General features: G+C 39.9%; 1 protein-coding gene and 1 long non-coding RNA gene across 2 annotated transcripts in view; one reads left to right on the forward strand and one right to left on the reverse strand.

Moving 5' to 3' along the window:
* The window catches only part of PPP3R1 (protein phosphatase 3 regulatory subunit B, alpha), a 37,498-nt gene extending 31,864 nt beyond the window's left edge, over positions 1 to 5,634 (reverse strand). Inside the window, exon 1 of the mRNA XM_068675652.1 lies at positions 5,359 to 5,634. Coding sequence (XP_068531753.1) covers positions 5,359 to 5,361 — 3 coding nt within the window. The 5' untranslated portion in view covers positions 5,362 to 5,634. The remainder of the gene's footprint in view (positions 1 to 5,358) is intronic.
* A 1,869-nt stretch (positions 5,635 to 7,503) lies between these two features.
* On the forward strand, positions 7,504 to 27,511 carry LOC137853374 (uncharacterized). Its single transcript, XR_011094450.1, has 5 exons — positions 7,504 to 9,304; positions 10,565 to 10,633; positions 10,909 to 11,038; positions 25,325 to 25,462; positions 26,274 to 27,511. It is a non-coding gene; the product is annotated as an uncharacterized lncRNA (long non-coding RNA).
* Positions 27,512 to 27,801: the final 290 nt, after the last annotated feature.

Below are 27,801 nucleotides of genomic sequence, written 5' to 3' on the forward strand. Positions count from 1 at the left end.
TTGAACTCGTATACTAAAATATCTATCTATGCCAGATGAAAAGATGTTGGTCCATAACCAAGTCTGTCCCTCTTCATTCACCACAGCAAAGTAATCTTTGCAGCAGATCTTTTCTCAAATGGCTGGTGTTAAAATTACTTTAGGCCATGGACATCTAGGCGATTGAATAGCTTCCACTGGATATAAAAGGTGCATTTCTAAGTCTAATCTCTAAAAGAAAATGGCTAACACAAGGTTACAAAGACACTTGAAGCATATGACCAAAATTTCAGGTACAGTGAATGCCAAATGCCTTAAACCAACCGGACAATGTACTGCAAGATTACTTAGGACTGCACGCAAACCAATCCACCAGCCCCAAGACTTCAACTTCTGAGCAGTTCATTTGATTTAGACTTAGCATTTTTTTCAGAACTACAAACACATTATCCACTTCTCAGATCACATATTACTGTTAATTTCTAAATGACAAGAAGGGCCTTGGATAAGTTATTACCCGGCTATTACCTCAACCTTTTGCATTTGTAGAACAAGGGCAATATTTACCAGCTTCGTGACAGCACTGCAAGATAAGCTCTTATGGTCTTTGGGAAAGAAAGAACATGTGTAAGTAATTTATACAATCAAGTCAGCCAATAAAATTCTTACAGTTTCCAGAAGTAGGGAGTTCCAACTTTTTTTCTGTTTTAATTACCAGACTTACACGCAAGTAAAACAAGATACTTATTTTCTTGCGATATGCTGCACAGAAGGTTCCAGCTGCTTACCCTTTAAGCGCAAGCACTTTTCCCTCCTCTCTTCTGATGTAGATCCATGCCTCTCATCATCCCTTTCCCATCACTCCAATCTTTACTCCCCCATCCTTCCAGTACTTGCTCCTCCAGAAGCAGAGGAGTTTGATCGTGACAAGGCCTTTGCACAGTAGCACCTTCCCTATTTCTGCTTATGATTCTGGGAAAGAACAAGCATGTAGGAAGCACGGGAACAAACAGCTCCCTTTGCCTCTGTGGTCCTTCTGTAAGGAACACACAGGAATAATCAAGTTTAGGAGGAGAAGAAAAAAATGTAAGCCAGATGAAAGAAAAGATGGAAAAATAGGGAGATGTGTTGCTAAATGAATTGGCTGGCAAACAACAAATAATAGTGCAGCATAATTTTTCCCCCTATTAGGGATTTACAAAAGATACTACCCAGAGCAGGGAGAACAGGCTTGGGAGGAAAGAGAAGGGGCAAGAAAATCAAGAGCAAAAGGCTTTCAAGAAATCATACATTATCTCAAATTACAAAAAAAAAAAAAGTCTTCCATGAACACAACTTTTGGTCACCATTTCCTATAACTAAATTAAGGTCTTAACAGCTTCATGCTCAGTCAAATCACCATTCAGACTTACAGTTTAGGAAAGGATACAATTTTCTTTAACAAAACTTCAAGAATCACAGGCCGTAAAAAAAAGGGTAGGAATGGAATTCTTTTACCAGCAGGGAATTCAAAGTAATGTTGAAAAATCTCACGCAAGTGCAACTTACGAATTACAGTAGCAGAACTCTATAAAGCATACCTACAGCTAAAAAATCTCTTCTGTCTATGATGCTGCCAGATAGGTACTGCTGTAATACCCAACTAGAGGAAAGCTGCAAAATCTTCACTGCTAGATTAATTTTCTTTTTCTTAACAGCACGTATTATTACAGCAACAAAAATTCATAAATATTTCTTAGTCTGGCTACACCTCAGCAACTTTTTGTATGTCTACATGACATAAAAAATGAAGAAACGATGAGGCAGAAGCAGACTGAAGAACAGTTTAGCATTAAAATGCACATACCTGCCTTATTTGTTTCCCCAGAAATACCAGATTACTGACACTGCCTTTTCCTGCAGCACTGATGGGCAAAAGGCAGCCCCATCTTTAACATACCAATAAAAATCCTAATATGTGTGTTATTCATCTCACTCCCTTAAAGCATCAGTGCTAGGTCTGGTACCTTAGAAGATGAATAAAGTTCCTGAGGCATGCCCATCACACATCCTTTTCCCTTAAACTACTCCATTTTCCCTCCTAGGGAATATTTTAAGATTTAAATCTTAGATTTAAAAGTTAGCACCTTGCACCACAGAAAGACAGAATTCCACTTTGATTCCACTGGAATATTATAATTATTTTTTAAGTCTCTTTCCTCCTCAATCAACAGTCTCTTCCTTAGCAGATCACAAAGCTAAGTGAACTCAAATATTCCAATCAGCCTCAAAAGGCAGCCCCTGAACATTTACTGCCACAACAAATTCCTTTGTTTATCGAAGTGGTTTAAATAAGCCTACCACATACTTTTTTCTTAAGACCTACACGTGAGTTTCTCATCTTGAATCCCAGACTATTATTCTACCTGTGGTAGTAGACCACCAGCAAGTCCAACACAACAGAGGGATTGCTTGATGGCCTCTCTGTTCCTACCATCCATGTCTGTACTCAGGCACAGATAGAACGATCACGAAACTCAAACGACTATCCAAATGCTTGTAATGATAGCAGTCAAATTGCGATTTGGCAGCAGAGTAGCTGTTTTTTCTTCAAGAACTTATTTAGTACCTTTACTGATAAGTAGTAAAGAAAGACTCAACTTGGTCTTCTGGTGTATTTTTGTTTGTTTCATTTCAGAAAAATAAGAGTTTTGGTGGTTCTTGGATTCCATAAATTAAAAACCCTGTTCTAGATCAGCCTGTGAATGAATCGCTTCATCTGGAGAAAATGCTCAAGTGCCAGAAGCACCACTACTCAAGTGAGTCACAACTTCGAAGAAGAGTCTAGCACCAGCAGTGTCCAAATTTAAACTGGTCTCCTCAATTTTCCAAAGACTCTCTCAGCTTGCTAAAAAGATGTGTGCATTATGTAACGTGGTTTGGGTGACTTCAGTGCATTTCTGTCTTTTCCGTCCTACAAGTATAAAGCTCAAGAGCTAGATACAAACGAGGACCTACCAGAATACAGATGGTCCCAACAAAATATTTAACCAAATCCAAGATTTTTTATTAACATCTGCGCTATTTACCTTTTTCTAGTAAGTCTTGCTATGAGTAGTATTTTCTAAGCCAACTCTGACATAAACAGCTCATCTGTATTACTTCTAGAATTACGTAATGCATCATATTATGCTCTCTGCTTGATAGGTTATTATTTTAGAACTGGCTATCCCAAAACATCCAGAGCTATGTTCTTTTACTTACTAGATGTTTATCTTAAGCTACCTACTATGAACACAACAATATGTTCACCTCTTGTTCTTCACTAGAACTCTCAGCTCCCTGGTCCTGCAAGAACACAAAAGAAAAGTTACTCCAAACTGCAAAAAAAGGGCTGCTCTATTGTAATTAACAGTTGAAACAAGTTCTACTCTATTTTGTCATTAAAAGTGAACTCCTTCAGTGCAAACATCCACAGGTAACAACAGTAGAAAGAATGGCAACTTAATATGTATTTGAAAGAAGAAACAAACTGAAAGAATGGCAACTTAATATGTATTTGAAAGAAGAAACAAAATCATTTAACTGTTTAGTTTTAGCATGATTTTTACAAGGTACCTAAGATCAGGTGCTGTCAAACAACGTACTGATACAGCTGTGGTCAAAACCTTCCACTTGTTGTTACTGCTTACTGTAGCAATGAAACAGCTTTACTGGTGGAGATAATATTCAGAACACCTTTTTCACGCATCTGTATTTACACATGGTAATTGATCATATAGAAACACTGTTCAAGAAGTCAAAGTAATAACCAGCATGGTTATGCCAGCAGAAGATGCTAATGTAGCTTCAGCTGAGGCAGAACAGAGGGAAAAAAATAAAATTAATGATATATGAAAGTTAGTTTCGTTACAGGTCACCGATACACACATGGACATCACCATCGAGTAACATTTTCTTTCCTTTCATGCATGTCGGCATGTCTCATCAGACAAGTCTTCGAGAGCAATGTTTTCACAAAAGACCCAACTAACTGCAGTATGAACCCAACCACTGTGTAGCACATTATCACTGTTCATCTGTATATTCACTGCAGTACTAGCATTGCTGAAACTATGGCATAATTTCTAATCATAACTTTTTTTTCCAAGGCTCAATCTCACTGATTCTTGCTCTCAGAATACAAACCTTCTTTTCTCAGCCTTATATTATTCTAAGAGAGTGTAAAGGCATTCGTTAAATACATTGCTTTAGTCCGCAACTGAAAACAAACCCAACCTCTGCATGTTTCAAAATATTTATTCAAATGCGCATCTAAAAGACATTGAAGTGTACATGCAAAGAGTATGCCACATCAGTTTTGGCTACAGTTTTATTTTTTAAAAGCAGAGACTGCAACCCACTGCTTAAAAAGAAAAGGAAACCCATTTCTGGCTCCTAGGCCCTGTGAGGTCTCATGTGAAATAGTGATAAACAGCTGGCTTCGCTCTTTAAGAGGTCAGAATGGAAAAGCTTAAACCATCTGTATTTCTCCAGTTATAAAAACCCAAAATACTGCCAGAGTCTTCCTGAAGCCAGGGTACCGGATAATTTAGGCTAGGATAGATGTTTATTAAAAAAAGGGCGTTGATTTCTTGGCAGTGGTGGCAAGCAGGAGACACCCCTAGTGTCGACGTAAAATACTACAGGACTCCATACTGTATCTCTGGATTAATTTTACGGCAGTAAAAGGGAAATTTAAATCGCCATGATTATTATTAATAACAATAATAAAAATAAAAACAGCAGAGCAGCTCAACACACACACACACACAGGGACATCCCACATTTCCCTCACCCGCAGGCTCCCAACACCCCCTGCCTCTCGCATTTTTAAGCTAAAAAAAAAAAATAAAAAAATCCCCGTGGACATTATAAAATCGCCCGGCTCCTGCCATGGGCTACGTGCGCTGGGAGCTCTCCGCCCTGCACACGAGCAGCAAAACGCCGCCGCAGCAACGGGGGCGGCCTCGGGGGCTGCAGCAGCACCCCCACAGCACCCCGGGGGCTGAGGGGAGACCCGGGGGGTGGCGGTGGCGGTGAGGGGAAAGGGAGAAGGACCCCGGGGCTGAGGGGGGCTGAGGGAAGGGCTGAGCCCCAGCGGGGGCGAGGCGGCGGCTGTGGGCGGCGGCGGGGGGGCCGCGCCCGCCCCCGGGGAAGGAGGGAGGGGAGGAAGGGGGAAGCCCGGCGGAGGACGTGGATGGCTCGGGGGCGGAGGAGCCGGCTCGGAGGCAGGGCAGCGGCCGCCGTCGCCCCCCTTTATCCCCCCCCACTTCTCTCTCCCCCTCCCCGCCCGCCGCCCCCCTCACACGCAGCCTGGAATATTCCGCCGGGGCGGCAGCGGGGGGCTCGGCTCCTCACCATGGCGGCGGCTGGGCGTCAGGCGCTGCTTCCCCCCCCCGCGGTCGCGAATCCGCCGAGCCCCGGCCTCGCTGTCAGCCTGTTCGGCGTCGCCGCCGGGCCCGCTGCCGGCTCCCGCTGCCCCCTCACTGCGGCAGCGGCTGGCGCTGACCCGCAACGGCGGCGGCGCAGGGAGAGGAGCGGAGCGGAGCGGAGAGGAGAGGGGAGAGGAGGGAGAGCGAGGGCGGGGGCGAGCGGCGCTGAGGCTCGGCGGCGGGGGCGGCGCCTCCCACATCCGGGCACCGCGCCGGGGAGCGGGGAACGGGGAACGGGGCGGGGCGCCGACATGGCGGCCGCGGCGGGAGGGGAGCACAAAATGGCGGCCGGGCTGAGAGGGCGGGGAGGCGCTGCGCTGGGTTCTCCCCTCCCCGCAAATAAAATAACTCAAATAAAATAAAATGTATCTGTTACCTATATACACGCGCATAAATGATTATGGGGGAAGAGCTGGAAGTGGGGAGTCCAAGTGAAAGGTTGCCACACTGTAAGGAAGCCTCGCTGGTTGGGTGTTGCCACAGGATGGGCTTGAGCGTGCTCCAGGGAGCCCCTCGCTCAGGGAGCGGCCTTGTCAATCTGCTCAGGTGCTCTGTAAGGCATCACAGTTGCGCTTTGTACCAACACCACACACCTCTATGGAGGCTCGTCCCCATCAGCTGCTGTGTAAAACTCCTTGTCAGGGCCCTCACTGCCCTAGCTTAAAGATTAAAATATGTTGTACTTCTCTCCATGGAAAACCAGGCAGGGACATAGCCTCAGGTAGGCCTTCCTAACTGGGGCCTCCTCGTGTTCTGGCTGTTGCCTTCCTCTAGTTTTAGCATAAACGTTGCAAGAGGTGCTCCTTATTTAACAGGTTTTTAGTGAATTGTGTTTCTGTAACACTAATAGGTACTTAGACCAAATTAACAGATATGTGCTTTGATGAGGTAAATCTGAAGTGTTTACATATCTATCTGTGGTTTCCTTACCAGTAGTTAGGCTTTGTATCCTGGATAATTTACAAAATAAAATGTCTGATGCTGTTGAATGTAAACTAAGATAAAAGAGGTTTAATAACACCTCTGAGGCAAGATTTAGGGCAATGTAACTACTTGTGGAAGTAAGGCTGACCCTCAGGGAATGATCTATCTATATTGTGAAGTTTCAAGTAGGCCAGAGGATGCCTTTAAAAACCTCTGTGAAGGGTAATGTGAAATAGCAAATAAGGATGGGTGGATTTTACATTCTCCTTGCTGCTTTTGCTCTTCTCTCTGGGCTCGCAGTGTTGAATGTGTTTATTTTGGAGCACCATAACAGTGCATAGCACTGTGACAAATGAAGTGGTGATGTGAAAATAATAATTACATATAAAATATTACTGTGTTAATACTGCCAAAGAGTAGATTCAGTACCACGTTGATGTTGTTTTTCAGGCATTTGATATTTGGCTCACAATAACTAGATGCCTTGCCAGGGAAAGGCAAATCAATCTTGCCAACTTTGAGGTGAATGGCAACGTTATTTGTGGGGAAAGGTGAAACTGGATTATTAGTTTAAAACCAGGCTGATTTATTTGGATCATAGCTGAGCTTGAGCTTCCCAGTCTAAAATAGTAATTTCCTCTTTCTTTAGCTTTATGGAAAAGGAACTGACTGCCTCATCACTGTTGCCGTGTTTGTGAGAGTTTGAGCTGGTCAAAGGCTAGCAAACATTACCTTAAAAGTTCCTGGACAAACCTAGAATCTTAAAATGCTGATGCGTAAATACTAAGAGGAACAGGGAATCTCCTGTACAAAAGCCTGTTCTAGAAGCGTAATAAATAATAAATAAAAGAATAAAGACTAAGCTAGGGAGATTGCAGAGAAAAACATAACAAAGATGAGGAAATGAACAACATGGCAATGAGTGAAACTAAATGGCATCAAACAAAAAGTAATTTGTACCAAAAGAAAGCAAAACAAAGAGTAGTGCATAACTTGTAAGCTTTAAGTTAATAGGAAAACCAGAGAAAAGGCCTTGGTGATAAGAACCTAAGCCTTGCTACAGTGAGAGGTTGCACAGTGTGAAATGGTCTGATCCAGGTGGGGAAGTTCCTGCCCCTCCTCAGACAGATAAAGGTGTGTAGGATAACCATTCTCCTGGGAAAAATAAATAAATAAATAGATCTAGTTGTTAGGATGTCTAAAAATAAAAAATTCTTAGACTTTTATGGAAAGCTAGACAAAACTAGTAATAATAGAAGTTTAAGAACTCCAAAAGAAAAATAAATTCTGATGTCAAACAGCCTTGCTGCTTACATCTCTGTCAGTGTGGCCTTATCTCCATACAAGTATGGAGTAAAATCAGCTAACTGAAGTTGGAAATGACTAGAATTTTTATTGCATAAAGTAATGGGACTAAAACAGAAATGAGGAATACAATACCTTAATTGTTACCTTTTTAGGTTTTGAGTAGAGACAGCCAAGAGCTTATGAAAATATAATTTTTATCTTGCTATGCAGTTAGGTTGTTGCTAGTAATTTTGAACCTCTAGATGCAGTACAAAGACATGCTAATTAATTTTTAATTCTTTTTTTTTCTTTTTCTGTTGTCTCAACGTGTCAAAATTACTTTTCCTTTATATCTGGCTTCTTAAAGATGTTAAAAATGCAAGATGGCATTTGTTAGAGCGTAGCTAACAATCTGTAGAAAGCCGTGACTTGCATTTAACACTTTATTACTCAGAAATGCAGACAACATTAATGCATTCTTGCAAATAGCAATATTCAAATGTATTTTTAGAGTAAGTTCCAGGCAATGCTGTATTTTCTCACTTTCTAGTTTTTAATAAAGCTCCTTTGCAGAATAACTACAACCATTCAAACTAGGATAAGATGTGTTTCCATGGGATGGAAAGCTGTTTTAGTTTCAGATAAATAAAGAAGTTAACTTGGTACCTATTTAGTTTCTTTAGTGTTGTAAACAGTAATGATGTGGTTTGCATGGTGCTTGACCTGGAGAAAATTTGGGCTGGGTAACAATTTCCATACCCCTGCTCATGTGAGTGGACTCTAGCTGCAGTTCTTTTCATAGCATGCTTTTAAAGTGCTGTTTGTGGTGCCTCATCTATCTAATTTTGAAAAAAATATAATAATATATGTATCTTTGATCATTTGAGCATGATCAATATCTTTATCTTGCCTTGTGCTGGTCTTCATAAAAATATTTGTTACTTGTAGATGTCACAGGATATATTTTGTATGGAGCATTCTTCTCTCTGCTAACCCAGGGTTAGGGCTGCCACCTAATTAAATAATCTTCTGTCCTGACCCTTAAAAGGCCATAAGCAGCTTTTCCCAGCAAAGCAGGTAAACTCTTGGGACAGTGCAGTAAAGCTTGAAAATATGCCATTTTTAAGCATCTGTATGTTCTTACTGGCTCCAGTGGTGTTTTGTTTTAAAATAAATTCTTATACTTCTTTAATGCTCTAGAAGGTAAAAAGGGAAGCTACCTTTTATGACCTGACTTCGAGGGAACGTACTTTTAGCTACCAGGGGTTGGGGGGAGGGCTATATTTTATCAGCAAAAGAGGAAGGCTATTTAGGCAGAAATGAAAGCTACCCTTTCTCAGCATGTTTGAATTGCCCTGGTGCTGCAGATCCTGAATTGTTAAGTCTGTAAAACTGATGCACCATATTTATTCATCTCCTTCCATTTGTAATAATGGGTAGAATAATAAGCAAGTCTAAAGATATAATACTGACTGGAACTGACAAATAGATGGAAAGATAAAGTACCTCTCTCGCTGTATTTCTCTTACACCTACATCTGTCTTTTCAGTTGAAAGAAATCAAAAGGAGTCTGCCCTTATTTTCTTGCATATTTGTGAGAGCGTATATAAATTGCCAAGATTTGGGAGGAGAGGAAGATAATACTTCTCAGATCAAGTAAGGTACAGTAGAAAAAAATGGCCAAATAAAAGGGTTGGGGACACAGGGGAACACTGTTCTCTTTACCTAGAAAATGAAGAAGGGGACTTGTCTTAAAACTGGGAGCAAGGTGAAAGGCACGGAATCTTTGGGAAGTTGTGGGTTGATAAGGGTGATTTTTGGTAACCTGTTGGGTCATTTTGCAGCACTGCAGGACAGTAGATTTCAAATTGCTAGAACTGCCTTGGATGTGAAGTTGTCTTGAGCATGCGCGCTTACTAAAACAGTGAATATTTCTGATCTGTGCATCCTGCTGCCCAAGGAGTTGTGGAATTAAATATCCTGAGAGTAGGATTATTTCTTTAGGTATCCCTTTGAGCTCTTAGTGGTAATTAACGGCTCATGAGAAGTTGAAGTCACAGTTTGAAAATCACTGAGTGTATTTTTTTTTCTTTAATCGTAACTGGGTTTTAAAGATTAATCTTCTGATTTCCTATACTTATTGGTGCTGATGGCTAGGATAAGCTGGGGAAAAAAATGCTTTCTTCATCTTTGCCCCTCTGCTTGTGATTATACCACTGTATCAGATAGCTTTTTGCAGAACAAATATATGGAAACAATCTGCAAGGATGGCTGAGACTAAAAGCTTACTTTTTTTTTTTTTCTGGAGACTATACTCTTGGCATAATAATTTAATATGGTTATCTTATTTGCTTAACAGTTGATAAGGTTTCTCAATGGCATCCAGCTATAGCTGGGCTTGGTATAATTGACTTTTGCTTTTGTTTTGTTTTGTTCTGTTTTTTTGGGGGAAGTGGGTAGGGACATTTGTTCAGGGGAACTCTAGTAAGAACTGTAAGCTGACTTCTCACAGCAACTGGAGGTAAATGTTGCAAACACGAGTACTGCATTTGATCTTTCACTGATGTACTTGTCTCCCATGGGTGTAAAGGATTGTTGCTTTTGTTTAATTCTACTAGGGATGTGCATGCATTGGTCTGCACTGTGAAGATTTTATCTTCCTGCATTAACTGATTAGGAAGCAGAGATTGGCATGCACAGGATTTTAATGAGCTATTAATGAACATAACTTAAATATTGTGAAAACAATCACTTGGATTATATTAAAGTTGTATCTCTTTGTATCACTGGCTGACTGATTCAGGTTCTGGCCAGTACAAATTCTGAAGGTGATGACTTAAATAACAAACAGACTGATAATTTAGTAGTGAACTGAACTGAAACAATGCCCAAATGTCTCAATTTCCTTCTTTCTCTTGTAGCAGAGAGAAAACTGGGGAACTGCTTGCTTGTTGATCCCTTAATGAGTTGGGGACAACATTTAAATACGAGTAAGTCACATGACTCTTTCAAAACTAATCAGAGTAGATGTTACTGTCACATAGAACACCTTTTAGCATACCAGTTTGTGTTGTGGGGAGTTAAATTAATGTAGTATGGAGTTCTATGTGTGTTATCTCCTTCTGTCATCATGGAAGAATAAAAGAGTTGCATTAATTACTGTAGTATCATACAGTAAATTGTGTCCATCTTAGCCGTGTGTTTTTCTATAACTTTGATTGCCACACACATTCTCAGTGCTCATATAATCTGTTTTAATTTGCAGTGCCATCACCTGTGTGAAAAATGAAGTTGCCAGAGTTTTCAAGAAAAAATGTGATGCAGCATGATCACATGTATTCATGTAAATGAATGTTTAAAGATCCCATCAGCTGAGGAGATGAGACCACACGGTGGTAAGTAATATTCTCTCTTTTTCTGATCACTGTGCTTGTGTGATTCTCCATCGTGTGCCTCAGTTCCATGCAGGGACTTCCTCAGTAGCATGTATTGAGGCCTGTATGGTTTGTAGCTTCAATTTGAGAACTGGGAGGAAGTTAATCCTGGGTGCCAATTAAGTCTGGCACAGGATGCGATTTTTTGTCATGGAAATTCAGAAGTGCATCTAAGAACTTGAGGAACTCATTTGGTGCTAATGTAGAATACCACCTATTTTTTTATAGCTATGACAATTTTTACTACTTTAAATGTGGCAAAACTGGTTTTGGAGATGCTCTTAAAGTTCAAAGCACCTGGTCTATCAACTGTGCCGGTCTGTCAGTTGATTTTTTTTTTTTTTATATATATAACAGTAATCTTCAGATACGGTGTCTGCAGCACTGGACTAGAAAATTTCCTTAGTTTCTCTTTCTCTCTTTGGTGGTGGGTGAAATTTCAGTCCTGCTCTGCTGCTCTCAGTAGAAGAGTGAAGTTATTCTCTCACTGGATGGGGTCTCCTTGTTCTGTTTCTACAAAGCAGGTTCTGAATCCAAAGGGTTTGTTCTGAATCCAAAGAGTTTCAACATCCTTGTTTTCATGCTTTCACTGTGATGCTGGAAGGGATAGATTTAGTTGCTGAATACTTGGTCCATGCATTTAGTGTAGAACAGTCACTGAAGGAATAACTAAAAGATCTGGCTTCCCTGCATCATCCTCTTCCTTGAAGAAGAAGGAGTTATGAAACAGCAGCTGTTCTGTGTACAGTCGTTATAGCTGCTGGGAGCTCTTGCTCTGCAGGGAGGGTAAAGAATCCCTTTCAGGAATTATAACTTGTCTTGTCTCACTGTTAATCTCTTAATCTGAAGATTTTGTGTGCTTTAAGTCTTTGGGCCTCCATGTTGCAAAAGACTGCCTAATGAGAAAGGGCACTGAAAAGGGCCAGGGGTGGGGTGCAGCTTTACACTGTGGTACACTGTAAGTCATTCTGCCTCCTACCTGTTTGGCAAAGTACCATCCACTCTCTGGTGTGGAATGGATTTGTAACTTCAGTGAATTTAAAGTCAGTTTCTGATCAGTCATGCTGTTGCTGAACTCTCCCACAAGAAGTTGTTAGAATGAAGATTTTCCTTTTCCAGAAGGACTTGCTGAAGTCAAAGGCATTTGATCATGCTTTCATACCAAACTTTCCTCCGCTACTTCTGTCCCACTGCAGACAAAAGATAGGCATAAATTCCTAAGTAAATACCATGAAATTTTGGGTGGCTTAGTTATACAGTACTCTTTTTCTTCCCTCTGTCAATAGGGATGAGTTCTGCTCTTTGTTTGGAGATTGTGCTTTGTATTTTGCACCCTGCTTTGCACACTGAGAACAACTTCAGGTTATGTGCTGTAAAGACCCACCACTGGAATTCAACCACAACCTAACCAATTTCACCACTTGATGACAAACTCCTCAAATGTGCTGTCTCTAGTTTGAGCAGCATATATAAGATATTCCAAGCAGTTCTTAATATAAAATGTGGTTTCACTGAAAAAAGAAAAACGAACCAAAAAGCAACAAAAGAGACAAAAACAAAACCTCCTGTAAGTCTTGTCTGATGCAGGAAGAATAAGACCAGTAGTGGTTCTAGTGCTTTTTAGCTGGTGTAAAACTCAACAGCGTATTTTGTGGTGTAGATACATGTGTCTATAACCAAATGGATGTTTAAAAGAGCACTGTCGCACAAAAAAGAACAGTGCAGACTAATAATTTTTTGTATAACTAAGTAGTATAATCTCATTAGTATTGTGTTGGAAAAAAAATAAAAAATAAAAGAAAACGACAGTTATCTGGTAAAGAACTTCAGCTTCTTTATGCCTTTTCCCATTCATCTGAAGTTGCAGCATAACTGTTTGTGTAGCACAGGTAGGTGAAGTACATAACTGTATTTCCCAGTGCTGTGAGGGCTCTGTAAAGCATGGAAATCTTGGTATTGAAAAAGGCAAACTTGCTTAATGTTATAATAAGCATGTCACCTCTGAGATACCCTGCAATTGCACTGGACAAAGATTTGCTGCAGTGTGTCCAGTTCTGGTGGACCTGAAGGTAGTAGCAGCCTGTGGGTGAGACACTGTCACCACTCTGACCAGCCTTCCTAGTGACATTGCAGGTGTCCTTTGCCTTTTATGGCCTCCACCAATTTTGGACTAGGATAAACAACACTCTAGTGGCTTTTTGGTCAACATAATTTGCAGTTTTCTGGCTGATTTATGTTCACAGGAGTATTTTGCTACCTTCCTGTTGCTACCCACCAGAGCTAAAAGTGTAGGCCACGTCTGGGAAATGTTTATGTTCTGGCCTTTTTTCAAATAGGAACAATTCTGAGAAACACCCCTCATGGCACGGTGAGGCAGCACGCTACGTAGTGATTTTGACATATATAGCTAAGAATAATACAGATCATCAACACTGCCTTGCCCTTCTAGATATGAACTCTCTAACTCTAGCAATACTTCAGGAGCTCAGCAGCAAACACTTGACAGCTTTCATTCCCTGTGCCTGGATACTGTAATCCTAGCCTGGGATGAAAGGGACTAATTAATGCCTCTATACTAGGGAACACGTGCTCAGTCTTCTACTGATTGAATGCAGTGGCAGTGTACTAGGTTTAGCTTGGGGTGTGGGGGAAAAGAGAAAAGGACTGCTGTGAGGGAGCAGTAGGAGGAGGGTGTATATAATCCTCTTGGGAGTGAACCCTGTTGTCCCTCTGCTGACCAGGATGGTCTTGATCAACAGTGTGGCAGGTGCAGGTACATCTGGTACAGAATTTGGCCAGCATGTATGGAGGCTTCCTCTTTTACTTTCCACTCAGACACATAAATGGAAATCCACCTTTGCTGAACAACCTGCAGCCCTTCTTGTGTGGGCTGGTAGCTTTTTTTTTTTTCCTAAGCACTGCGGTTCTCAGTGCAATAAATAGAGCATGTTTTAGATGAATTCTCCAGGGAAGCCATTTTCATTATAAAATGGTTGTCAGCACTCAGAAACCTTTGAATATAGCCTAGAACTGTTTGTTTGTTACAAATCTTGGGAGGTCACAGCCTTTGAAATAGTTGTGTGGAGTAAGCAGTGTTTTAAAAATAAAACCAAAGGCTTCCCTAGATCTGAGCTGTCCTGCTTTCATTGCTTCCCAGTTGCTGGAAAGTCTGAGTGACCCTGTGCGTGGTCTTTTAAAGAGGAAATGCTGCTAGCTGATCAAGGTCCCTGAAAGTGCTAGAAAAAATCAGAGAATGTCTAAATCTAGCAAAGCTTTTGGTATTAAGGTAAAAAAACCCATCCATCATCAAAGCAGTCAGAGCTGAAATCCTGTGAAGTGCTTGGGATCTGTGGGTAAAGAACAGTGTGTCCTAATGTATCCTGTAGCAATATGTTCCTACCTGATGCTGTAGCAATGAAGACTACAGAAAAGCTCTAGATATTCTTAATTGCATAGGCTTTAGTTTACACCTCGTTAACTCTGTTCTGTTTTATGGGATTACCAAGCACTGGAGCACAAAGTTTCCTGTGGAGCTGGGTATTCCAAACCTTGATCAGGACCACGGTGATTCTTTGCTTATAGCTATTAAAAAATGAGGCATTTTAACTTCTGTGAGGTAGGTAAGTGTTGCCCCTATGATTCTGAGACAAGTTATTTAGTATGCATGATTTTCTGAATGTCGCTTTAGGAACACCTCAACTAATATTTTGTTCATGCCAGCAAGTTTAAATAGAGGATTTTTATCACCAGGTTTGTCACTCATTTGCTGTGTGACCATACACATTAGGTATCTTAGGTGGGCACATAAACTTAATGGGCTCTTCTGCAATGCTAAGGCAATAGCAATACTAGATGGAAGATTCAGAAATTCTTATACAAATACGTAGTGTATTTGGTATATATACCAATATTGACGTAGTATAATTCATAATTACTTATATTTTAATGTCATATACATTATGTACCAACCATGGTATATTCAACATCACCTGATGTGTCTAGCCTAAATACTTTTATGTGGAAAAAAACAAAAGTGATTAAGGTTTCTTCTTGACTTAAAACATTTCCACAATGTATTATTTCACAGTTTTAGGTTAATTTTTGTTCCATCTGCAAAAATCTTCAAAAAAAAAAAAAAAAAGCAGAATAGCTCACTAATAAAATTTCAGACATTAAAAAGTAGAAAAATCTTAAGTTACAATTTTTTTTTTAATCGTAAAGCCTACATCTACCCTTTTTTTTAAGGATACTCAGATAAACTTTTAAAACTACTGTTCAGTGCTTAACTGCAAACAGGATCACTAAAGCTTTGTATCACAAGAGTTCAAAGACACAAAATACCAAAGACATTAGTAAGAAAACCCCCTTTGAGGCTGCTGATCTGTACAATAAGCAGTTTACCTGGCTCTCAGCAAAATTGATAGCTTCTAGCATCAGTGTTCGGGGATGTCTGATCCCTTGCTATGGGTTATCCTCTAGACTTCAATGAATGCTTTGTGAGTTGACAGTAATGCGAGTTTTCTAAGGATAAATGGAGATTGTTTGGCCTAGTTATTGTCCTTTTCACTCTGCTCCTTGTAGCTATCACTACTCAATTGATATGAGGATCTCTTCTATAAATATTTAAATATTTGTCACTTACGAGTCTTTGCACAGAAAGAGGCTAAACCGTGCTGCTTGAGAAGGCTGTCTTTGATTCCAGTGGTCCCTGAAGAGACATTCAGATTCCAAGCTGAATTTCTTCACTCAAATACCCACATTGTCTTCAGTAATAAATTTGCATACAAACTGGAGGAAGGAGCTTGGCCTATTCTTAGAGCAAGTCAAAATTACTTTGCCTCTTCATGAACAGCTGTACATCTTTGTATTATCTCTTGTGTATCAACAATGTATGCAAGGCAGAGAGGAAAGTCTTTGCCTTGGAGGAATTTACAGCCTAAATACGAAGGCTGAAATGTTACTCAATGCCTTCGTTAAGATCTCATTATTCTTTACTATGAGGTTATAATATGCAGATAGATGCCAGGCTCCTGCTGGGCTTCAGGAAAAGAAGACTATATGCAAGTTGTCATTGCTGCCCCTCTTACTGAAAGTTTCCCCGATACTATCTATTTGCATGAACTTGCATGTGGCTGCTTCCTAACTCAGTTCTTAAGATATTATCTGTGTTAGCTTATTCTGTGTAGTTGAAGTTTGTCTAAAGTTACTTTGACAGTCATGTTGGGGAGTGAAAGCATATGAAGTTCTGTTGGTGAACTGGGGAGAATGGACAAAAAAATCAGTGAAAGCAAAGAGTGATAATATGTGGCTGGGAGCAGAAGCCTCTTTACTTGCCCACTGTCACCAAAGCCCCACCTCCAACCACAGCTGTGGTTATTAACATCCATTGGGTGGGTAAAGCTGGATTTTATTCTGACTTCTGACACCAGTGTTGGATCTGGGTCAGGCTGAGATTCAGAGGGAGTTCAGTGCAAATGGACAGGGAAGAGCTGGCAACAGATGGCATCATAGTGGAAAGAATGAGGCAGCTCATCAGCTGGCAACATTTCTACTGCATTTTGCCAATCATTTGTTTTTCTTCAGGGAGGAATTCAGGGTTCGGTTAAATTTTGTCATTAGTTTTTATAGTCGCTAGTCCTAGGAAGCCATCTTGTCTGCTCTGAATTTAGTATTCCGTAAGCTTAAAGCAATTTTAGATACCAGAGAATATAACTAATGATCAGATTTTAGGATTGGATTTTCTGAATGAAAAAAAAAAAAGTCAGTTATACATAAATGATAAATGTGGCAAAGCATTTCCCCAAACCCAAGGCAGAGCATTCATCTCTGTGGCAAATAGTTCTGCTGTAATTACTGATTCATAAGCCTTTGAAAAGGAAAGATACTCATGAGTTTAGGAGCTAAGTATTTTAACTAGATCGATCTGTATATCAGCTTACTGCTTTTACAATAATCTGAGAGTTGGGAAACTTTGCTTCTGTTTTGCAAGTAGGGGTGACTAATTTAGTGGTTGCACAGAAGTAAACAGCTCATTCATTTTTGATTCAAATAAGAGTTACTGCTTAAGTTCTGTTAAACAATGAAATAAAGTTTTCTGTAATCATTCCTGTTTTTCATAAGTGAGAAAACACATAAAACCAAGCATTATCTTCCTCTCTGGGGAGTTAGGCAGTTTTCAGAAGAGCTGGGATTCTCTTTCCCCATTTTTTCACATGCTTTTTGTTAATTCTTGCTGTAGGTTTAAATTATTAATTTACTAATGCCGAATAGTGGTCATTAAGCTTTAAAAGGCTAAAAAATTTTCTTTTTACATCTGCTTTGTTAAAAAAAAAAAAAAAAAAAAGAAAGAAATATGAATATCTGCCTGTGAGAAGGACAACTAGTTTCTTGAAGGGAGGATTTATCTAATTATACATAAACATTTATTCCATGCTCATCACCATAGTAACTGAGGCCTCGAGTCAGTGTGCTTTACTGAGCAGGGTTGCAAATACTGTCGTGAGCCAAGGCCTGAACTTCTGTATGAAAGTGCAGTTCCTCAGCTGGTTGAGGCACAGCTAGTTCCTGCTATGCATTCTTGACCTCTTCCTTGTGCCAGTGTTTGTACTCCTGTGGCTGCAAAAGTGGTGGGATCAGGCAGCTAACGGGACTGCAAAATAACCTCTCCAAAAATCAGCGCGTGCCGAACCAGCTTTCTGCTCTGGCTGGCCACACGGTTGCCTGAGCACTTGTGAGGCAGCGGGAAGGGACAAGAGCAAACAATTGTGAGAAGTGTGGGGAGAGACGGTGTCTTTCCCTGACAGCTACGAGTTAAGCTGATTATGAAGCTGCTGCTAGAGCTGCTTGTTTGGGGCCTGATGACGACGTAGCTGAAATCATTGGAAAACAGGTATTGGCTTGGGAGTTCGGTTAGTCGGAGTGAGGAAGTGATCTAACCCCTATTCGTTTTGAAGTGTTTTTGTGACTTCAGCAACACGTTCCTGAGCCAAGCATATCTTCTGCCTATATTGAACCGGTGCCTTGAGAAAGGAAAATGTTAAAGGGATGGAAATTCAACATCTCACATGCTGACTTGTCTTCTGGTAATCTTTGAAAAGTGGCCACACAATTTTAACAGGATGTTTGCTTCAGGAGGTAGATTCTGTTCTGCTACAATCAACTTCATTTTCTTTTTTATCTTTATATCTGTACCTAAACAATTGTTTTGAGGAAAGCCTCATCTTTTCACTGTAGCTTTCTTGGTAACAGCAACAGAGGTAGTGTCTAGTTATTTCTGTAGCTTATTTGTAAATAAATCTCAGGTGTATTATTTTTTTTTTGCCACTCTGCCTTATAAAACATTGTGGTTGAATATGTTTTAGAACTACACTGTATTGAACAGAACTTTACAGACCAAGCTTTTAAAACATATTTATCCTAGAAACTTGGTGAGGGCTTTTATTTTTTATTTGCTACATTAACCAGGCCTTCATTTGGAGCCTTGGAAATCATGCTGCCATTTTATTTCTCCGCACACTTCAGCTCACTTCACCATCCAAGGTCCTGATCCCGTGGAAAGTTGCACACTCGCTTAACAATGTATGTTTCAAGGGCTACTGCTGATTTATTGCTCTTCGTGCGCTGCTGGCTGATTTGAGGACAGTCAGGTATTAGACTATCTAAGTGACTTGTGCAGTATCTGCAAAAAGATAAATGATTTGCAGGTGTAACACAGCACTACAGTTAATCATGCTAGCAAACCACAGTGTGAAATGTGATCTTGTATAGCCATTTATAGTCTGAGTTTTTAAGAGCTGTAACTCTGCTTTTGGCTTGGTTAACTTCTGTGGCTGTTGTAGATTACATTTGCAATCACGTTGTTGCCAAACTTCCACTCTAACTTAAGGTCATGTTTACTACTGCGCAACTGCATAGTGAAGAGTTGCAGTAAAAGCAAAATAAACTTTAAGACTCTTGACAAAGCAGCTTAGTGTCACTCTATGGGAGCCTGATAGCTAGTGGATGTTGGGCAGAAACTCAACTGACTGTAGACCAAAGCAGAATGTTGTTGGCAGCAGTTAAATTTTACTGCTTCATTATAGCTGATGTGTCCTTGACTGCGGCTCTAATAAAAACATTTTGTGCATGTTTTGAGTACTGTTTAAAAGAGAACACAGATATAAGAAAACAGGAGTCCACAGCTCTCCATATGTGGTGTTAGAACTGTGCAAGGTTTTCATCTCATAGCCAGATTGAGTGATCTGGTAGCCTCCTAGAAGATCTCTGCACTTTAAATTTCTGGCACCACTGATGAAAAGAATGCTGTTGTTGGAACATTTGAGTTCCTGTTACTCTTCCAGGGAATAGATGCAAAGGCTAAATGTCTTTCTCCCAGATGAGGGTTAGGGTATGTTAGCAGTGAGCTGCAATGGAGCTTACATTATGACTATAATAACTGTTGTGGATTAGACATCCACACCCACACACTCCTTTTTGGTTAAAGTTTTATAGATAAAACTCAAATAGTTACTGGCATTAATTACAGCCAAGATGTATCTAAAAGAGGAAAAAAAAAAAAAGGAAACAAACAAAAAAGGCAGAGAAGGAATATCACTGCCACTGACATTTTGAGAAGCCTTTTTTAGCTGACTATAATGAACGGGTGTATGCGATGATGGTGTGTATGCCCTTCTAATAAACCTGAACGTGTTAGTCAATTCCAGCTGCATTTGACAAACAGTTTTTTGGGAGATAAAATTCTCCAAAATACTAAGTTCTAAGCAACTGTGTGAAAACAGGCTGCAGAGCAGAGGAGATGTTATTATTATTATTATTATTATTATTATTATTATTATTATTATTATTATTATTATTATTATTATTATTATTATTATTATTATTATTATTATTATCCCCAGTTAGGGGAAGAATGATGTAAACCTAGTTTTCATTAGACAGCAAAAAAAATTATAGAGAAGCAAGACCTTAATGTCCCCCTTGTAAGAAAATCTCCAACTGGAGATCTCAACATTGTAATGACGTCAACCAAGTATGGACTATTAGTGTATGGGGAAACCAAACTTCTTTGTTTCCTGTACTGTGGACAGACTTTTTTTTTCCAGTTTTTAGTTCCTGAAAAGTTGAGAGAACTGGTATTTGTGGGGGATTATTGTGCCAGCTTTTTGATGTGTTGCAAATAAACATGTAAAAGCTCACAAAACTATAGTAGATTTGCAGATATAATAGGATTTCTGGCCTGACTCAGTATGGTTTATGTACTGTCAAATCCCAGTGAACCCAACAGAGTCTGAAACCATTTATCACAACTGGACTGAGCCCTTTCTTCCACAGCAAATTACTTTCACTTATCTATTTTTTAGTATTATTTTCCAGTATAGGAAGGTTAGACAAGGTTAAAGCTGTTTTAGTAACTCCGGTCCTCATTTGTATCAGGGAAGGACTAAACTACTAAAAAGGAATCAATTTTGGTTCTTCTGTTTTAATACGTTTCAAATCTCAGGAAAGATTCCCATGTGCTTACTAAATATCTTAAATATCAGCATCTTTGGGGAAATTTTTAATGTTTAGTTCCCTATGCTTATACTTTAATGCAGACACTTTTGCAGGCTCCTGCTCTTATTTAATTGTTGTGTTCAATGTATGGAAAGTAAGAACACTTTTGTCTCCATTGATGCTTCACAGATGCAAATTATTTAGAAATGGCAGCTCATTACAGAGAATGTTGCATATGCTTTCTTTCACCAGGCAGAGCAAATACGTTAAATAAAGCTGTTCTGGCTCGTAAAAAAATGTAATAGGATCGAATGCCTTCTGTAAAGCTTCATACATGTTATGGTGATGTCCAAGCATCATGTGAGTATTTCGTGTTCTATACATGAGCTCCCAAATTCATGCATTGATTTTGCTGCTCCTGGGTGGCAGGCACTGTAGTTGCCCAAGTTCAAGTTTCACAATCGGACACCAGTCTAAGTCCTGGGAGCTGTGATTTGTGCAGAAACTGGAGCAGGAAAGCCTTGATCACCATTCTGTTTCACCGTGCTTGCTTTCAGCACTTAGAGTGCAAGGCAGGAGTTAAATCATGCCCTCTGGAGACTGCAGTTGGATTCTCCAGTCACGTCCCTTTGCTTTAATTAAAATTGCGGTATGCCTCCTATGCAGGAGTAGCACAAAAAGGAACCATATTGGGATAAAAGATCTGGTTGTCATTATTGTTCAGAGTTTAGTAGATATGTAGCTTACAGGGACCGTACTCTGCCATTTGTTTTTGCTAATTTGTAATGAGGGAACGGGTTGAGGGCCATGAGAACCTTAGAGGGCCAAATGGTTATTTTAACCTTTCGTCTTGTTAGAAAGCAATACTTAGAAGGGAAAAAAGTATTTCTCTTCATGCTCTTGATGTTTATCAGTCTAATGCCTATGAACCATGTTAATTTTACAAGAATGATACAGAGATAAGTCTACACTATTATTTAAAGTACAATCCTAATTACAAAATGCTTCTTCGAGAGAAATAGTTCTTTAGACCAAAACAGTTTTTGTAAAAAAAAAAAATAATCTGTTATAAGAATGTCCAACTGCTTGATCAAACAAGTTAAGCAATCAATATTTTGGTTAACTTTTTAAAGTATTTCATTTCTGCTAACTATACTTGAAAATGAAAAGGTTTCAGTTGGCATGTGTTTTGCTAAACTTTATTTGAAAAATAGCTCATTTTTTTCAGATATCTTTAATATTGGGAAACAGTTCAAATAACAAGGGACAACTGCTCCCTTTTTGGAACTGGGACTCCTCTGATTCTTACATCTCCTCATGTCCCTTTTTCTTTCAAGTCAACTAAAACAGATGGGTGCTTAGCAACTCTGAAATTCAGGCTATATATCTAAGTATCTAGCTTTGGCCAAAACATTGTGGATCACTTTAAGAGTGATTACTAATACTGGAGTTAACCCAAGTAAGTCCTGTTTACTAGGCTCAAGTTGTAATTGCCCACCTTGTACTCTGTCATTTGCCTGTTTATCTTAGAGTAAAATCTACACCAGTGTTTTGTGTTTCTCAGTTGCAGTTTCAAGTTGTAAGAGAACGATTCTTCTCAGGACCTTTAAAAGATCCATCATTTCTCTTTAAAATGTGGAGGGGAAAAAAAAACAGGAATCATGAACGGGTGAAAATATGGATGCTGTCTTTGTTAGCTGCAGGTCCTGCTGAGCAATTTGATTTCAAGTTCACTTTAAGTTCTCATATTCAAGATGTGTCAAATGAATGCTGAAAATGCAATGTTCCTCAGTAAAGATTTTTACTTGATGTAAAGAAAAGAATTACCCTTCTAAGATCATGTCTGTGTTCCAAAATGTACTGCTGAGGATGCTTTTTTACTTGGTTTCTATGTTCAGGCTTTATCAATATTCACACTGAACTTTCAGGAGGTTCTCTGGACAATTGATTTTACGAAACATCAGTAACAAGTAATTATGGTGGAAAAAAAATTGGACAACCAGAGTAGCTTTACACAGCTGTCCCTTTTCCCTCTGGGACTTATTAAGTGTTATACAAACAAGACTCTCTTTGATTGCGTTAGCTTGTGCTGGGACTCACAGTCTTTTCTCAAACTATGCTCTCTAGCCTGTGTTGTTTCATTATTAATAATCTGTTAGCAATTTACTTTCACCATATAGCATGATAATTTTGCAGGGTTAATCACCTGTGAGCAGGGAAAGTTTTGTTCTTAAAAATTACCCTGAGCATAGTGTGTGTGATCTGGGGGTCTGCAGATTGGATGTATTTTTTCGAGAAATGTTAGATAGGGCTTTGATAAAGAAGTACGATCAACATTAGGTTATCAAACCAGAACTGTTTTCTGAGTTAACACCTAACCTTCTGTTTAGTTGACTGCTGCCTGTGGCTGAATCTGTCTTTGCTGGTGTTGTTTATGCATGAGCCAAAACCCAGCACCCATGGTCATAGCATAGTTGGTTTTGAAGTAATAGCAAGTACTGGAGGCAGTGAAGACCTGCAATATTTGGGGGTGTTATTACTTTACGTGCCTGGAGGAGAGAGTTGTGAGCAGCAGGTGCTATTTTTTGTGTGCCTAGTCATAAATCAAGATGGTGAGACCTTTGGAGCAGAAGATGTATTTCACCTAATCCTTCCCACCGCATTTGGCTCCACGGTGCTTTGATCTGTGATTAGATCTGTGCGTATAGATCTGTATATATAGAACTGTATAAATAGCAGTCAGTTATTCATGGCAGAACTGTTTCTTCAAACACATACAAAACTGGGAGCTAGGTGACTAGGTTATCTCTAGTTTATAATGTGATCCGAGTGCACAGCCTCATGATGCATTCTTAAACACAGAAGCTGGTGCCCAGGCTTATTGCCTATCTCAAGCAAAATATGTTTACTCTGATATTTTGAAATTAGTACTGCAACGGGCCTCAAGGGCTCATTGTCCCCTTGGTGTGCTTATGTTATTCCCACTGCTGACAGTGGGAATTAGCTATACACAAGAGGAGGAGGATATACCCACAGTTCTGTAACTTAGACAGCAGGGAATATGAAATTCTCTAGCTACTAGATGATGAGATCAGCACAGCTTAAGCATTGCTCCCTTTTGGCTTGTCACCTGTGATTTTCGTGATTTTTTTTTTCTTTTTCGCTAAGGAAACAGTAGTGGAAGCAGCAACTGTGAAACCCGATGATAGCACAGTGCTACCTTGATAGAAACTGCAGCTCAGAGCTCCAAATCAAGTGAGAGACAATTCGGAGCAGTGGAAGTGAGCCATTTATCTAGAGAAAAACTGCCTTTGAGGTTAACTCTAGTGAAATCTGAATGTCACTTGAGGGTGGATTAGTAAGTGGATTTCCACTTTTTTTGCTTGTTTCCTTTAAAAAATATTTTCAAATTTGGTTCAGAAATTTCAGTTATTAGGCCAAATGTCTTCTGAAGATGCTATGTTCTCTGAATTACTGGGACTTATTGTTCCTCCTAAAGTGCACTGTCTGGTCAGCTGATAGCTTCAGTTGTTGTGTGTCAAGCTTGAGTCATTTGTCTGGACATAAATGATGCCGCTGGACTTGAAATTCTCAGGTTTTTCTGCCCTATACATTCTCTGCTTTTTCTGTATTAGGGAGAGGGTGATGGGGAGTGCTAATAGTGTGACATAACACAGGGATCCAAGAAAGGGTTTAGCTCAGAAATGCTTGATCTTTGGTTTTCTGTGTTTTTTAGTGGTTTTTTTTTTTTTTTTTTTTTTTTTTTTTCTTTTGAATCTGCTTTGCTAATCCTGCGTGGAAGCTGTCAGGCGTGGGGCCCTCCAGAGCTGTTTAGAGCTCCTACACATTTCCAAAATGAGAACTGCAAAAGAGCTCGTCATCTTTGCAAGAGAGAAGCTCCCTCCTGTGGAAGAGAGGAACCTCTGCACTGACTAGGAGCAGCGTTACGGCCTAATGCCGTGATTTTAAATTATCAGGGCGAAAAAAAGGGGCACAATCTCTGTAGGTGTTTGCAGATGCTGGAATTCAGAATCCCGTTCCCTCTTACTTTTTTCCCCAAAGCAAAAGTCCTTCAAGTTTTGTGTGAGCTTCTTTCTAAAAATGTTTATCAGTTATAGCTGGTTGCGTGTAGGCAGATCTGAATACTTTAAATGACATCTTGCAGCCACAGTGGAATCTTTAGTGTTAAAGCAGTAATGCTTATATCAAATTTTATGTATAAATACAAATTTATATTTTACATGCATACAAAAACCTCAGTATTTCTGAAACATCTGTGAATTCCAGTTCACAGAACTTGTGTTTTGTGGGTTTTAAGTTCTTTTTATTTTTCCCTTTCCTAAGTGAGATAATCTGTTCTGTGTATCCCAAAAATCTGTACCAAAGAGATTTTGGTTCTTGCTGCAATTGTGAGTCCTTGGTAGAAGACTCTGAGCTCCAAGCCCTATCTGACTTACAAAATACAGTTGCGCAGCAAGCATAAAGATGAACTTGTGATGGAGGAGCTGGAACTAGAATTCATCTTGATATCAAATTTCTGTTAGACCCAGTATTTTACCTTTGAGATGAGTAGGATTCATGCCTGTGATCCAAAGGCAGAAGGTTCTAACTCATTAGCAAAACCCTGAGGCATTTGCTTCCATAAATGCTAATGTTATTCCCCTGAGAATGAAGCACTTTGGAGGGGGTGGGGAGCGACAGATCATTTAGCATTGCAGTGGAGGTTTACATTTATCATCTCTGTTTCATTGGCAGGTAGATGACTGAGACAGCAGAGTGCTGATCCACTGCAAAAAAAAAGGCTGCTGTCCTGAGATTGGGTATTGGGAGCCTGCTGACCAGCAGAATGATAAATTAGGATTTTGTTCAAAGATTGCTGGGTTGCAGCTCATGGTACGTAGCTTTTAGGACATCACAGGCTTCTGACATGTTTTTTTTTTTTTTTTTTTTTTTTTTGTTGTTTTTTTTTCCAACATGTAATGGTGAAGTGAGGTTTGGTCCTGTCTGTAGAAATTTCTGGTGCATCTGCTCATTTTGAGACAGTTTGGAGTTACCTGTGCAGTGGGGGATAGTAGCTCTTGTAAGAAACTAGTATCCTCCTTTATAAGAACAGTGAATGATGAGTAATTGGATGAGTAGTCCCTGTGGTCACGCTTGTCAAGAAATGCATGTGCCTGAACTTGCAGTAAAGCAGAAACTCCTCGTGAGGCTGCACACGAGGAAGGCTAAAATCAGGGTAATGAGGGGTGCTGGGAGAAGTGCCAGGGACGAGGCTCAGTACTGCGTGAGCTCGCTGGACCTCCATCCAGATGTGATCCACGGCTGTACCACGGAGCACTGCTGCTCCTCAGGTGTCCATTTGAATCCAAAGGCACTCAGCAGTAGCAAAGGGATGCTCCTTCTGCACGTAGGTGCTTGTATTAGCTCCTGCAGGATCACAGGGTGTTTGAGTGGGCGGGGAGGTTGTCGATGCAGTCAGGAGTGGGATTAGGAGATTTTTGATGTGCTTTACACCTTACAGACAATTCCTGCGTTCTTGGAGTTCCATCGTGGTAGATACTTCCTCTTAGTACCACCATCTAGCGGTATCCTGCTGTATTATTTTTTTTTTTATTGCTGCTTTTTTCCTCTGGCAATTCTCGCCTGGCTTCTTAAACTGAAGCTTGTGTTGAGAACACTTTGTCCTGCTCTTCCTCCTCCGCAGCCCTCCACTCACAACATTCAATGTTTTTCATGAAAATGGAAAGAAAGGCTGAGATACCACACTGAGTTGCTTCGAGTTTTATGAAGTTACTTCTCTGAAGACAGTACAGTGGTTGAAACATTTATCCGTGATGCCAAAAGATGCCAGAAGGGCTGCAGTATGAGTCAAACCATAAAATTAAAACACAAGAGAATCCACATGAGACGGACAAGAAATTAGATTGCATAAGTTCCACAATTCATTCTGATATATTACTGAGAACAAAAGTAAAGTCAAAAATTTTTTGCTATGTTTTTAGTATTCACATGGCACTGATTTCTGTAAAGCAACTGTGAGCTGGAAGAACACTGATTCAAATCCCTAAATCCTCAGCAGTTAATTTTCTCTTACTGGAGCTGTGGGATTTGAAATAATGATTAAAAATACAGGGGAGAAAGCATAACCAGAGCTGGGAGTTTATTCTTAGCTGTAATGACTAATAATTTGCAACTGCTCACACCAAATGAAGTCTTGTTTGAAAATGTGTGTATTGTGGATGAAACAATGTTACAGGGAAACGTTCTGCTATTTTACATTGATTACTTAAAGCATTGGCTTGGACTGCTTGATGTAGATTGCAATAAAACCTTGTCCATCCTCCAGGAATTCTGCATCAAAGGGGCTACACAGCAGGTAACTCATAACTGGCCTGAGATACGATAGTCAGCTTACATTTTTCACAGCTTCCATTGCGTCACTTAATTCTTCATGTCTATGATTTGTGTTAAAAGCCCAGCAGGTTAAAAAAAAAAAAAAAAAAAAGGAAATTGGCTAAAACTGATTCCAGCTTTTTTTCTCCTGGCTCTCTTGTGTCAAGTAAAATGTTCAGTAAAACAAGCTTGAATCTCGTAGAGTGGGAGGTGTTTGCGTGGAGCTTGTAAAGAGTGCATAATGGAGAAAGGTTTCCTTTCCAGCAAGACACTTGAACTTGTTGTTAGCTTGTTTTTTGGCCCTTAATTTGTAAACATCTTCAGAATTAGGGCTAATGTTCAGCACATCAAAACACTTCTTTACCTGTGCTTGTGTGTGACCTGCATATCAGTATGTAAGTTCTTGTCATTTTTCTCTCCAGGTGAAAACTGGAGTGTATGGAAAAAGAGAAAATCAGGTGGCTATTTAAGTATTTGCTCTGTTTGTCCATGTGTTCAAGGTTTGTACCTTGAATAAATTAAGTTAAAAAATAAAAGAAAATGAATATAGTCTTCAGAACAAGCAAATGAGAATAGTGATGGTGATTAGTCTCTGAATTATCCTGGGCTACCTCACATTGCCTCCACTTCGTTTCTGTAGGGAGAGTGATGTAAAAAGGTGTTTCTGTGATCCTTGGACTTGCTTTAGTTGACATCAATGGCCAGAAGAGGTTGCCCTGCTTAGACAACGTTGGGTCTCATGTTACAAGAGCGTAACAGTGTGGATCCTGGTGGGGTTACAGGAATTCTCACTGTCAGGACCATTAGAAGCCATAACCTAAGCCTCATCCTGGGATCTA

Source organism: Anas acuta, chromosome 3 (genome assembly GCF_963932015.1).
Source record: "Anas acuta chromosome 3, bAnaAcu1.1, whole genome shotgun sequence".
Taxonomy (NCBI): Eukaryota; Metazoa; Chordata; class Aves; order Anseriformes; family Anatidae; genus Anas; species Anas acuta.